General features: G+C 55.9%; 3 protein-coding genes across 3 annotated transcripts; 2 read left to right on the top strand and 1 right to left on the bottom strand.

The window, feature by feature from the left end:
- Positions 1 to 18: 18 nt before the first annotated feature.
- On the top strand, positions 19 to 818 carry TRIREDRAFT_58519 (uncharacterized protein; the record flags this gene model as incomplete). Its single annotated transcript, XM_006963871.1, has 2 exons — positions 19 to 72; positions 165 to 818. Coding segments are annotated over 2 exons (708 nt in total), but the record flags the coding sequence as incomplete, so codon positions are not given.
- A 487-nt stretch (positions 819 to 1,305) lies between these two features.
- Positions 1,306 to 2,624, bottom strand: TRIREDRAFT_58267 (uncharacterized protein; the record flags this gene model as incomplete). The annotated part of the gene is made up of 2 exons (XM_006963674.1): positions 1,306 to 2,408; positions 2,480 to 2,624. The coding sequence occupies 2 exons, from the start codon at positions 2,622 to 2,624 to the stop codon at positions 1,306 to 1,308; spliced, it is 1,248 nt and encodes a 415-aa protein (XP_006963736.1).
- A 6,022-nt stretch (positions 2,625 to 8,646) lies between these two features.
- On the top strand, positions 8,647 to 9,593 carry TRIREDRAFT_58442 (uncharacterized protein; the record flags this gene model as incomplete). Its single annotated transcript, XM_006963870.1, has 2 exons — positions 8,647 to 9,415; positions 9,523 to 9,593. The coding sequence occupies 2 exons, from the start codon at positions 8,647 to 8,649 to the stop codon at positions 9,591 to 9,593; spliced, it is 840 nt and encodes a 279-aa protein (XP_006963932.1).
- Between the last annotated feature and the right edge of the window lie 3,598 nt (positions 9,594 to 13,191).

Below are 13,191 nucleotides of genomic sequence, written 5' to 3'. Positions count from 1 at the left end.
GCGCCGCTGGCCGCAGCCGCCCTGGGTGGAATTGCTCTTTCGCCGGCCGTCGTCTTTGCTGAGGGCCCCAAGGTTCGTCACGGCCTCGTCCCTCCCGTTCCTCTGCTGAGGGGGATCTTCTTCCTTGTAGTCCTACAGCTTCTGACGGAGACCCAATGAGCTAGAGAAAACCCATCTACGATGACGCCGAGCCCTTTTCTCCCCAGCCCACAGCGCCTTCACTGCCCTCACTACCGGCCATCCTCCCCAGCAAGCCCGCCGACGACGACAAGGCCGCCGACCACGAGCACTCCTCCCGAGCCCCGACCCCGACAGACCGCCTGGCGGTGCAGATTGGCCGCGCGCGCCTGTTCCTCTACGACATCGCCGTCGCCGCCGAGAACAAGGTCAACCAGACCATGGACTCGGCCTTTGACCTCGAGCAGTCCTTCACCCGCACAATTGCCTCCCTGGCGCCCCCGCGCGAGAGCGGCGAGAAGCTCATGCCCGGCGCCATCTACGTCCTCGTCGCCGCCATGGCCGGCAGCATCGTGACCCGCAACCGCAACGTCGTCCTGCGCGCCACCGTGCCCTTTGCCCTCGGCGTCGGCGCCGGCTGGACCGTCCTGCCCATCACCATGCGCAACGTGTCCGACCTGGCGTGGAAGTACGAGCAAAAGTTCCCGGCCGTGGCCGAGTCCCACGTCAAGCTGCGCGAGGGCATCCAGAGGGGCATCCACTTTGCAAAGGTCCACAAGGATGTCGGCGTGCAGTACGTTGACGACAAGGTGACGAATGTGCGGGAGGCGGTCGAGAACTGGGTTGCGCAGGGGAAATGAAAAATAAAGGAGGGAGGAGTGCTTGAAAGAAGGGTCGAAAAGGACGACTGTGTAAATTCTTAAACAAAAAAGCGACTGTACCATACATAGAGATTTTTTTCCTTTATAACATGTTCTACATATTTCAGTCTGTTCTTACGTCTTACGAGAGCTTTAAAAAATGGTCGAGGCAATGCTGAAAAGAGACGGAATAGAGAGGGGCCGAGACGTGCAAGAGAGATGTGCGATATAGCGGTGATATATAATTCATATTCTACAGCTCTTGTTCATACCTAGGTACCGATGTCAAATGTCGCGCCCACGCTCTAAATCATTGCAAGTACTGCACCGTTTGTCTATATTATATGGTAAGATGCCAAGCGCATGGCCGTCCCTCATGCTGCGTGAATTCCAAAAGCTACCTCGCTTTTCGGACCCTTTTGAAATCTGAGTGATATGATTTTTATATTCTTCCCCCTTGTTTCCTTTTTCAATAATCCCCCCTCCTTCACCCGACGGAAGCAATAGGCTGCGGTTCGGATTCCGACTGTGCTGGAGCTGCTGCTCGCTCAGACAGTGCCTTCTTCTGTTGCGTTTTAGCCCTCGCCTGTCCCATCTGTCCGCCGGCAGCCAGCGCAGCAGCATTTGATTTACCCTTTTTTGACTGTTTGACCGGCGGCTTATCGAGGCCCCGCCTGACGTCTGCTTCCCGGGCCTGCTCCATGAGCTTTTCATAGCCCAGCATCCGGCAGACGTCCGTGTAGGTCTTGCTCTGGGTCAAGGGCTGGTGAAGTCCAGCTTTCCCGGGAACCATTTGCGCAAGGAGATACTTCGTGTTGCCGAACCGGTTCTCGACGTCCATGGCCGTCTTGACGTACTCCTTGACGACTTCCTCCCAAGGGGCAAGGCCGCCCTCCGCCTCGGTCCTGAAGCAGCTGGGATTCTTCTCGGCAGCCGTGGCAATCATGGCACCGTCCGCGCCAAACTCCTTTGCCAGCCTCAGCCCTTCGTCCTTGGATTCGACATCGCCGTTCATCAGGCAGGCCACGCCAGCCTCGCGGCAAATGTCCGCAATCATGCGGAGCTGACCACGGATGGCACGCTCGCGGGGCCGCATCGGCGTCGTTCGGCAGTGGACCGTGAGTCCCGTAATGCCCGTGGCGACGAGTCTTCTAACGAGGGCCTCCGTCTCGGCCGGCGTTTCGAGGATGCGAATCTTGACGCTGATGCCGATCTCGAACTCGGGGACAATGTGTTTGACCAGATTTTCCAGAATGGCGCACAGCTTGTCCGGGGTCCGCAGGAGCGCAGCGCCCATGCCGCCGCTCGTGCTGAAGGGCTTTGGGCAGCCGGCGTTGACGTCTATGCCGGCAACATCTGCCGCGACCAGCCTTGCGGCTTCCAGCGCGCGATCCGGATCCGCCGTTCCGATTTGGAAGATGAGCTTGTTCTTTTCCTTTTCTGGGTGTGTTGCGTAGATGATGTTTTCCTTTGCGTCCGGCGGCGGCTCTTTCTGGCCGTGGGAGGCTACTCGGAACCACTCGACTGTCTGTGTGGCTTCGTTGTATCGCCTCGTCGTTCCAATCATTGCTCGATCAACCGTTTCGGGGCCTATATCGTTCAGATCTTGTCAGAAAACACCAGTTCGGTCGTTCAAACGAAGCCTTTTTCTGTCTACTCACCCCACACAAGGTCAGCGCCGTACTTGAGCGCCACCAGCCGAGAGGGAAGTTCTCCCGAGCGAACCATTGGCGCAAGCACCACCTTGCCGCGGTAGTCGACGCCTCGGCGAGGGATAGGGACCATCTTGACCTCGGAAGAAGCCATGATTCTCTTCAGCAGCCTAAACATGCCACTCTGGCGCAAGACGCTACATGCTCTTGTCTTGGGTTGAATGACGAGATTGTGAGTCTACACAAGGTGGGATGCCATCGCGAAACGAAATTCAAACTAGCGCTTATCAGCGCTTATCGCTTATCGATAGCGGCGTCCCCCAGTATGTAATTGAAAACTGGGGGCGCGTCTCCGAGTTGTGGATCCGAGATTCGGGGCCGAGAACACTTGAAACTCGCTGCTCCGCCTGGGCTTTTCACTCGCCGCATCTTGCGTGTCGCCTTTCAGCCACCTGGGGCTGATGTGTCTGCGCGAGACAGGATCGTGTGGGAATGGTCTGGAGAGGAAGCAACATCTGGAACATTCATTTTTTTTTTTTCAAGCATTGCGGTGCCCTGGAATGCGTAAATCACCACGCAGCAACGGAGGGAATGCACTAAATCTTAAGCGTAGCAGATAGACAGGGCTACGAGAGCCATCACATGGAAAAAGACAAGGCCAGGCCCATGGGTAGCAAGAATATTGGCTAAATTGCCATTGATAACGCCTGCAATATTAGGAGAAATTGAGGTCGCGTGACAGTCATGATACCCAAGTACTATCAGACGCGAAGTTGGTTGTGGCGGGGCTTGCAGGTGCATAAGGTAGATTTGCTGCAGGTTGAATGAGATGGTGTATGAAAAGGTACCTAAGGTAGTAAGCTCTCCTTTGACAGTCTGTCGTCTGTCTTGTCTCGAACGCATGTGAAGAATAGGTAGTTGATAAGGCAAAGGACTCGGAGGCAATTCCCAACAGGCATGGAGGTCAGTTGGTGGAGTGGGCTCAAGGCTGGGTCTGGACCAAAGAACGAGGCTGCAGATGTTCTATTTCAAGCATATCCGTCAACGGAGATATTACGATGTCTTTTTTGGGTTCGATTACGGGGTGCATACGAAGTAGGTAGGTACATACGAGGCGTTCCGTACGTCGCACCTACCTACCGACTTAAACTTTGGGTTCCATGTTCGTGATGCATGCGAGGCTGCGTCTATTTTTGTCACATAAGGGACCTAGTACTACTACATACTTACCTAGGGGACTTGTGGCTGCCGAGGAGGCGTGCTCTAGTCCCAAATGTCAAGCCGCGTTTACGAGCCGGACGATTCAGCGCACAATGAACCGAGACCCTTAGGTTCGCCTTTGTCACTAACCTACGTAGTGGAGGGGGGTTCGTACGATTTTCTCGTGTTTGGTCGCAGATGAAGATGGTGTTGCTTGATTCGCTCCCGATTGCCGCCCGCTATGGATGAAGAGGGTTGTAATTTTCCTCCGATCCGACGGATTTGTCCTGCAACTATCGACAGATCCGTTCTTCAATGGTTGCCATGGTTTGATCCAGGCCTTTGAAACATTGGAGCTGTGCAATTAGAGGGAATATCTCGGCTCATTCCTAGCTGCCCTTTATGGGTTACTACCTAGTAGTAGTATTATTTAGGCGATAGAGTCTCGTGTAGAAGAAAAAGGGTAAACTAAAGCTGCTTTGATCTAGTCGAGGGGGAAAAGGAAAAAAAATGGCCAGGGAACAAAAAGTCGAGCGGAATCAACATGCTGTGATAGGTATGTACGAGTATGTAGGTAGTAGCAAGCATCGATGAAGCGATGGAACAGGCATTACGAGGACCTGTGATGCAGAACCCCATCCTTCCAACACTCGGTTTGAGGCCAAGGCGTTAGTTTCAGGGATCCGTTCCCTATTGAGGCAACCCGGCCCCCAGCATTGGACCTCTTGCGGCGGTTTTGGCGCGCAGGGGAGTTTAGGGGAGGGCCAACGTCAGGAATCGGCACCTCACGCGAACAAAGGCGGCTTGCAGAGATTCGCACAAGAAAAAAGATGGTGTTACGCGGCTAGCGGTGGGTGTTTGGGCGCGTTTGTACTACGTGATAGGATCAGATTTATTGCCTCATTCAAGTCCCCTTCCCGTGCAAGCCCACGATGATCAACTCGAACAGCAATGATGCGCTGCGCTGGTGGTCAAGCCAGCTCCAGTCATTTCCAAGAGGCTCCAGGTACAGGCACAGTCGCTCTCCTGCTAGGAGCTGATTAGGCGCGCCGTCTGTGGGCTGGGCCTGGGCTCGATCCACTCTAGCCCCCGAGACTTCAGGGGCTCGAGGGTGGGGGAAAAAGAGCACATGGAGGTCACTGGTCAAGTCGCCGGGGTCATAGTACTACTAGGACTAGGCTCTGGGAGCAGGAGAATGAATGAAAATGGAGGGCCCAGGCTAGTAAGGTAGTATGGCTGAATGAATGACTGGATGGATGTCGAGGTGTCGTCTCTAGCGATGCCGGTAGCGGTACAACAAGCCCGAGATTGCAGAGGTCGCACAGCGAGCGGATGGCTGATCTGGTGGTGGGTTCGATGGCGTGGCGCTTGTGCGAGGAGGGGGAGAGAGAGAGAGAGATGATGAAAGGCACAGCCCAGCTCGAGGAGTCTGTCTGGTGAGTGTCACTGGAGAGACGACGATAGTACCGTAAAAGATGGAACTGCAGAGCTGAGAAATACGAGGCCCGTTTATGCTTGGGTACCTAGGGTACGAGTATCAACCGTTTAGCTGCAATGCCTCCTAGGTAGTGTACCTACTTAGGTGCTCAACTTGAAGCCACGAGGGACCCTGAAGCTCAAGTAGTACAATAGGTGATAGTACGAGTACATACATACCACAGCTTGCACCCCTGGGTTCCGTGATAAGGGTCTCCATCTCCCATGGAAGGGCTGTGGGTTGCGGCGCCGTGGTCTAGCCGTCTTGAACGCTCTGAAACTTCCTTGTCATTCCCTGGAGACGCCGATCAAGGCCAATTGGCTTCCCTCGTGACGACATAGCCTGCGGCTGCGGCAGTAAATCCCAATAACCTGCTGCTGCCAGCTGCTGCGCGTTGCCTGTCGTGCTCTGTTCTGTCCTCGTAGGTCCTTGTATCTTTACTGGAGCCGCCGCTGGCATTCTGCTGCCGTTTCCCTGCGGACAAACAAAAAAAGGGCTGGTGGGTTGTACCATCACCCATCCATCACCTGTGCCGAAGTTGCTTGTCCCAAAAGGCGAGCTGGCACAGCAATCTCCCCCAAATCTACACCACATTCCCGCCCCATGCTAAGCGGGCAGGCCTGCACCTCTTCTGCATAAGGTATGCTGGCAGCCAGCCAGGAACAAAACAACAACATCCGCTCTGCAGCTTTCGTCCTCTTTGCACCTGAGATAGCCAAGCATTGAGCACCGCTAGCCGCAACACAACTGGTCGCGCACGGGGAGTCAGACTCCTCGCTGCCAGTGTTTTTCCAGAGCCGGTGACGAGGGGAGGGGGGCCAACCGCCTCGCCAAGTGCGCCCAGCATTTCCAGGAGACGGAGAGAAGAGGGAGACAGAGAGAGAAACGATCAGACATACAGCAGACATACAGACGCAAGGAACAAGAGACGACAGCAGATCGGCGGGCTGAAAGAAACACAGCTTCTCCCAGGGCATCGCCAGCCGACAACACGCAGCCAGCAATGGAGAGCACACAGTCGTTCGTCACCGCCGAGGAGGGCGACTCCAGGAAGAAGCGCGGCCGCTTGATGGGCAAGCTGTTTGGCAAGGACCGCAAGGTTGACGATGGCGCCAACGCCGCGTCCGTCGACGCCTTCCTGCACAGCTCGCTCGACACCCTCAGCATCTCGCACCCGCCGCCGTCGCAGTCGCCCCAGGTCTCGCTGTCGCTGCCCAAGCTCGACACCAGCATCCCGCGCTTCCCCCAGGCGCAGCAGCAGCAGTCCCAGCAGAACCGCGGCCAAGCCCCAGGCGCCGGCAACGATGTCCGATCCCCAAGGCGAAGCCCACGGCCGAGCAGACGCGGCCTCACAGTCAGGTTCAATGAGACGCACATCGAAGTCATCGGCGAGGGCGGTGACGAGTCCGAGGTGCCCACCATGGAGATATCGAGGAGGAAGGCGGAGCGCAAGCAGCCTCCCCCGCCGACACCGCCCCAGGCCCGCCCCAGGCCGTCCCCGAGCTTGCCCTCGTACTCCAACAGCGACCTGTCCTCGCAGGACGACTTCGTACCGAAGCCCATATCTCGAACCCAGACCGGCTTCTCGTCCATCTACAGCCCCGAGCCCGAGCCAAAGCCCCTGCCAAAGACGAGGACCAATTCGTCCCAGCTGCAGCCGCAGAACCCTGGCAGGAACCAGCAGTCCTCTGGCCTCCTGGGAGTGTCGAGCAACAACACTGATGAAAACAGAAAGTCCTTCATCGAGATTCACCAGGCGCAGATGGCGCTGGCCGAGGGAAGGGCCTTTGCCAAGGCTGCCCGCACCGCCAGCGCTGCTTCTGAGCACGACTGGGGCGAGAGGAAGCTGCCCCCATCCCGCGAGCTAAACGATTCTCCAGAGCCTACGTCTCCCGAAGCCCAGGCCAGGCCGACGGCCGACTACAGCCCGGTCACCTCCATGTCTAACAACTCCGGCAACTACCCGTCGCCGAGCACTCAAACCTCGTCAACGCCTCTGCGTGACACTCCTCGACGCCCAAGCGACAGCTCGCAGCCGCGCGCTCCCCCTTCGATGGCCTCGAGAGCGCTCTCGGTGCGAGTCACCGACGCGGTGGCCGGCTCCGAGGCTCTCAAGACGTTTATAGCCAGAAGCAGGCACTTGTTCGCGCTGTTTCGCCTGCACGCCGAGCAAGTACGGACCCTCTCATCCTGCTCTCAATCGCAGCTTGCACGAGGAAGCCTGTGGTGGTTTCTGAAGGGTAGGATGGGCCTGGAGGCCGCTATTCGCGACCGACCTACTTCTCCCCAGTCGCAGATGCAGCTCGAGCTGGACCGGCAACAGGCGCACTCTAATCTGGCCAAGTCCTACTGGCTCTGCCAGGAAGTCCTACCCGACCTCATTGAATCTCAGGGGCTGGAGCCCGACCCCGAGGTCGCTGACGTGGCCAAAAGCGTGGTGACGGCCCTGACGAAGCTGGCCGTCTCGATGAAGCGAAACCAGATCCTGCCACCCGAAGACGCCGTGCTGCCGCAGACCATTGACAAGTCCATCTGGGTGGAATATCCCCCCCTGAGCCAGGACATGGTCGCCCTGCTGACGGGCAATTGGGGCGGCGGTCTGACGGCGATGCAGCACCCCATGAGCTACCTCGAGCTGCTGGATGCCTTCCCGGTTGGCGACACGGCTGAAACGTTTTGCTACGGCAGACTGCCGGCCGAGGTGTTCCTCATGGAGCAAGGGAGGGAGAACAAGCAGCTGCGCTTCCCCTGCATGCTGTCCCTGGTCCGGCCGACCAAGCAGAACGGACTCATCTTTGTGATTTCAAGCCAGGACGGCAACATCCAGCTGCCAATCCAGGACCGAACGACCAAAGGCGGGCCCAGCTGGGAGGACATCCGCTGGAGGCCCGATTCGTCTTCTTTTGACCTGCGTCTGCCCCGCGGCTTCAAACTGGGCGTGCAGCTGACGCAGAGTGACTACAGAATGCTCTACAACATGTACGACTACGCCGCGAAGCTCCAGCAAACGCTCCAGCCGCGACCCGATGAGCAGGTCGTGTTTCGAAACACGCTCCGGTCTTTCCAGTACCTGGACGCGGACCCCAACTCCCGAGCATTTCCCAAGGAACCCATTAGCTCTTGCGACGTAGCCCTCTTTGAAAAGCTGCGCAAGGACAACGGGCCGCAAGGACAGCGATGCTGGCATACCGGCTTCCGCATTGCCGTCGTCACAGGACCAAAGACAAGAACGGCGTGCGGAGTGTCTCACACCTACCCCCCACCGCTGCCAGTGCAGTTTGGCTTCTTCAGGGCCGAAGGAGACCTGCCCGCCTTTTCAGTCAAGTTTGAGAATGGTCGGCAAAAGGGCCGCATGGTCATGGTCTTTGGCGACGAAAAGGAACGCGCCCGCTTCCACTCGCTGCTTACCGGAACGTCCATTGAGCCTGGCGAGAAGGTCTTTACCGACGTACCGGTCACCTCCGTTACCATTGCCCAAAGCCTTCGCGAGCCGCTTGGCATGTCGCCCTTCAGCCGGCTGCAGTGGAAGGCAGGCAGGGTGGTCAACGACGAGTACGGCCCCGAGGGAGATGCGGCCCCCACCGTGCTCGCAGACAGGCTGAGGATCATCCTGGAGCATCAGTACGGCACCATCACCGACAGGATCAACGTCGAGCCCGGGGAGCTGCGGATGCGCTTGGAGGTCAGCAACGCCAAGGTGCTCAAGCTCCTCCGCCAGCCCCAGCAGGACATGACGATTGCCATTGCCGAGTCGCAGGTGGGCAAGGACGTGCCGCGGAACATGTACGACTCGCTGCAGCTCATCAGGCAGAACCAGACGATCCGGTCCATCGAGTTCAACAACCTCAAGGACCTCCACGCCTTCCAGTACGCAGTCTTTGGCTTCGAGGTCATTTTCGACGCGCTGGCGGTCACGTTTGCCATTGCGCGGCGTCGCATGGTTGTGCCCATTCACAAGAAGTGGGAGGCGGGATACACCAGGATCCAGGTCATTAAGCAGGAGGACAAGCAGCTGCAGCTGTTGGCGTTCTTTGAGGACTTTAGCCACGGTCACTGCATGAATTTCGTGCTCAAGGGCACTGATCTGTACGAGGCCTTCCACAGAGGCAGCAAGTCGGGTATTCGGTTCGTCGATGCCAAGTTTCCGCTGCCGCGGCTGCCGGCCGACAAGGACGGGGACTACGATGACATGGCCTTTGTCTGCCTGGATCTTCCGGACCTACCGGGCGAGCACGACGACATCTCCATCATGTTTGAGACCGAAGAAGGTAAGCTCTCTGCACTCACAAGAAATATTTCTTTCAGTCCCATCCTATTTTTCTTGTGACTCCCCCCATGGAGTGCGCAATTGAGTAGTTGCTGACAATGAAGATAGACCGGGACCGTCTCGCTCAAGTTCTTCCAGCCCCCATCAAGGGTTCTTCGAGAATCTCACGAATGAAATGAAGGGACAGCCGTTGATGCGGATACGTACATGGAAACTTCCCATTTTTCGACAATGATGTGCATGATCAGTGGCTGCGCCGCGACTGCCAGCCGCCTTGCCTACAGTCTGCAATCCATTTGAGCGGCATGTTCTCAACCGTGCTCTCTGGCGTAACTGCCTCTGGCGTACTGGAGTTTGGGGCCCATTGTTGGCATTGTGATCTAAGGCCGTGAGGAGGTTGAAAGGGCGGAATAGGGGCCAGATACGCCACGCAAGAGGAGCCACAAGTGAGAGATGCCGAGGATGTTGATCGTAAGAAAAAGAAGACAGCCATTGGTCAGGTCAGGTTATCAACCGGTCAGAGCAAAGCAGCCCGACGCTTCAGGCGAGGGGGGAAGCGCATATGAGAATACCCAAGATGAAGGAAAAAGGAAGGGCGAGAGCATTGATCTGATATTGAAAAAAGAAAAAAAGAAAGAGCAGAGTCGGATTTAGCGATGGATGTATTTTTCTTTGTTGTCTTGCGAAGCATTGGCTGAGAGCGCCTCGAGAATTACCACCACCACCACCCCCTGTTTTAACACCCATATTCCCACATCGTCTCCTGTTAAAGTGCGGCATAGGTCCAGCCTTGATGGCTCTAGGATGTTGTGTATATCTAGAGATCTTTCTTTCTATGTTGGGTCTTGTCCTTTGTTTAGATCTGTATGCTTTTCGAAAGAAGGGTGCAGGCAAACTAGAAGAATGGGAACGGTTGAGATGCCACGATCAGGGATTCTATATGTAGCAGTGACTGACTACAAGACATGCATCGGCAGGTCGACGGCCTTGTGAGAGCGCCACATCCATTCCCCCCTTGTATAGAAAGAGGTTCCCTGCCCCGGCAGTTGGGGGTTCTCCGTCAACCGGAAGACGGGGTATGATGCTAGGTACGGCGTAGTCAGCTCGGAACAAACCGCAGGTGGCGATTTTTCCTAAATCTTCCCTCACCATCTTGTGCAGGAGGAAACAAGTCAGGAAACATATATGTTGCTTTTCCGAGGTATCTTTTCCCGATTCTGAGAAATTGGTTTGTTAGGCCAACTAGATAGATGGAGTCTCTGTGGCGGCAAGCTGTATGTGATGCATGTTCATGTGTTGTGAATGGCATTGACTTCGGGAGCGGCGGGCTGGCGTGGTACGTTTTACACAAGGCTAAGGCACCTTCTATCTCGTTTGGGGCACAATGTTTTTCGAGAAGAACGAGTCGGCGGAGTTTATAGCGACTCCGAGAAGCCTGCTTCGAATGCTGGGGGACCGGCGGCTCGGCGAGAGTTCCGTGGCCGAAAGGGGGGTCCTCGTCCCTTTTCCTCTCTTTTCGTCTTATTACTGCATGCCCTTACGTACGAAGAAGATTCACCTGCTTGCTGTTTGGAGTGCGAGCTATGAAGAATCGATGGATAAGGGGAGAATCACATGTAAGGCGAGGAAGAAAAAGAGGTCGGGATACTTGGGGGGTCGAGGGTTTTGTTGGGGGGAGCTAGGTATATTGTGCGCTGTCGCGGTTATCCGGTAAGTAGGTGCTTGTAAGATCCAATGATGATTCTCTCTGTTGGCGGCTGATGGGCTTGTCTGGACTGCTGATGTTTTGCTGCTGAACTGCTATTAGGGGGGCAGGGTATAAAGGACATGGAATCATACAGAGGGCAATACTAGCACTCTGTAACGGTATCTTTGTCTACCCGCTGATGGGGGTACAGTAGCATCGCGTTGTGTTCTTTGTTGAGATGCGGATGATGCAGCCATAGGGGCGGTCATGTAGGTACATTGGCACGATGCTGCATCTGGGAGGAGCTGTGGTTGTATGGCGCCGCATTAGCAGGCAATAGTAAGGTACCTTACCTACCTCATACCTACTAGGTACCTACATAGGTAGTACTTTTAACAGCAGAAGTAGTCAAGTACTCGACAGCAGATGCAATGCATGCAGTTTTTCAAGTAAAACTGTTTCGCGACAATGGCTGCCGTGTGTCCATAAACTTGAATCTGCAGGAGTTTGTTCCGCTGAGATAAGGTAATCAAGATTTCCAGCACCCAAAAAGAGTTGATTCGTCGCTCCGACCAGATCCAGCAAAGCTGATTTGTCTCATTTTCTTTTTTTTTTTTTTTTTTGCGCTTGTGACAAAGCTCTAGCGGCAACGTCATCGGGGGATCGCGGAGCTACGTATGTAGAAAGTACGTAATTTGCATGTGACACTGCAGTTTTTGCTCCAGGTACTGGATACTTTTGTTGTAAGGCGTGGAATAGTATTGACATGTGGCTTGGCTCTCGATCAACCTGTTTGTTTGTCCTGGCTGCGACTTTTTGCCGCCGCCCATTGTCTGGCCCTCGTGGCATCATCAGAGGGGCCTCAATCTGTGTTCGGTTGGTTGGTTACTGGTGGTGGTTGATACTAGAGTCCTTGTAGGTGTGCAGACTGCAAAGACCCTGACAGGTCTCTCCGATCTGCTGTCGACGTTCCGATCCCTCGTACATATCTGGATGAAGCCGCCGGCTCCAGCATCCCCTGCAGGCCAATAAAGTAGAAATGCTAATACATCTTGTTAGCAAACTGTTGCAGTAGAACAGCTGGAGCTCATCACTCACCGGCTACTTTGGCTTCTGCATGTACTGTAGGTACTGTAGCACGGCTGGAACCTTGAGAGAAGAGGCACCCTGCCCTGGTTCTCAACCAAGGAAGGTACCTTTATAGGGCGTAGCTCGGTGTACATAGGCAGCTTCTCGTCTCTCTCTCTTCCTCCGCTTCGTTTTCCTGCCCTCACTTCTCTTCGCTTCCCTCTTCTTCTCGCTCTATCTGCTACTAAGCGCTTCCTCACTCACTCACTCTCCCGGACCCGCGGACTCGGAGCCCATACCTCACCTCACCTACTCGAACCTGGTCATTCCGCCCCCTTCGCCGTTCCCACCTGCAAAGCCTCACTTGACTATTACCTGATCGTTCCCACGGCAGCCGACGGACCTCGAAAACCTCTAAAGCCCACGCCCGCCCCCCCCAGCACAACCTACGTCAGTCCTCCCCCAATCCATAGTTAACCGCTCCGCCACCCTCTTTAAAGCTGCTTGCTTTGCGCCCACCCGACAGCACGGATACAAGCCCCGAGCAGACATTCTCGGACTTGTTGGCGATTCGGCCTGTTTCTGACCTGCAATAGCCTCCTTCTGGAATTTGCATACCGCGGCTGCTGCGACAGCGTCTCATCTCATATACGAGCCCTACTTTCTCCCGTCCTGGCCTCTGCTCAGCTTACTCTCTTAATTCCCTGCGCTTCTCATTACTACTGGCAAGACAGAGGGGCGCCGCCAGCCTCTGGAATTGTTCTGCCTGCAGTTGTCTTTTCACCCCCCAAAGCTCAACAGCTACCCTTACCTACTGCTTAATTTCGGGCCATGGGGCTCTCGTCCGTGCTAGCCCACCCCCGGAGGAGCAGAGCCTCGACGGCTGGCAGTGAGTCTCGCCCTTTTGCCCCCCCCCTTCCGCTTCGGCCCTTTCACACCTGGATGACTTCGTCTCACTCTTCCTCTTTGCCCTTTTACCCTTATACCCGGCCCCTGTCTAGGAGACGACGAGTGCAAGGCAC

This window comes from Trichoderma reesei, assembly GCF_000167675.1.
Source record: "Trichoderma reesei QM6a unplaced genomic scaffold TRIREscaffold_5, whole genome shotgun sequence".
NCBI lineage: Eukaryota > Fungi > Ascomycota > Sordariomycetes > Hypocreales > Hypocreaceae > Trichoderma > Trichoderma reesei.
This window is presented reverse-complemented; position numbering and strand designations above follow the sequence as displayed.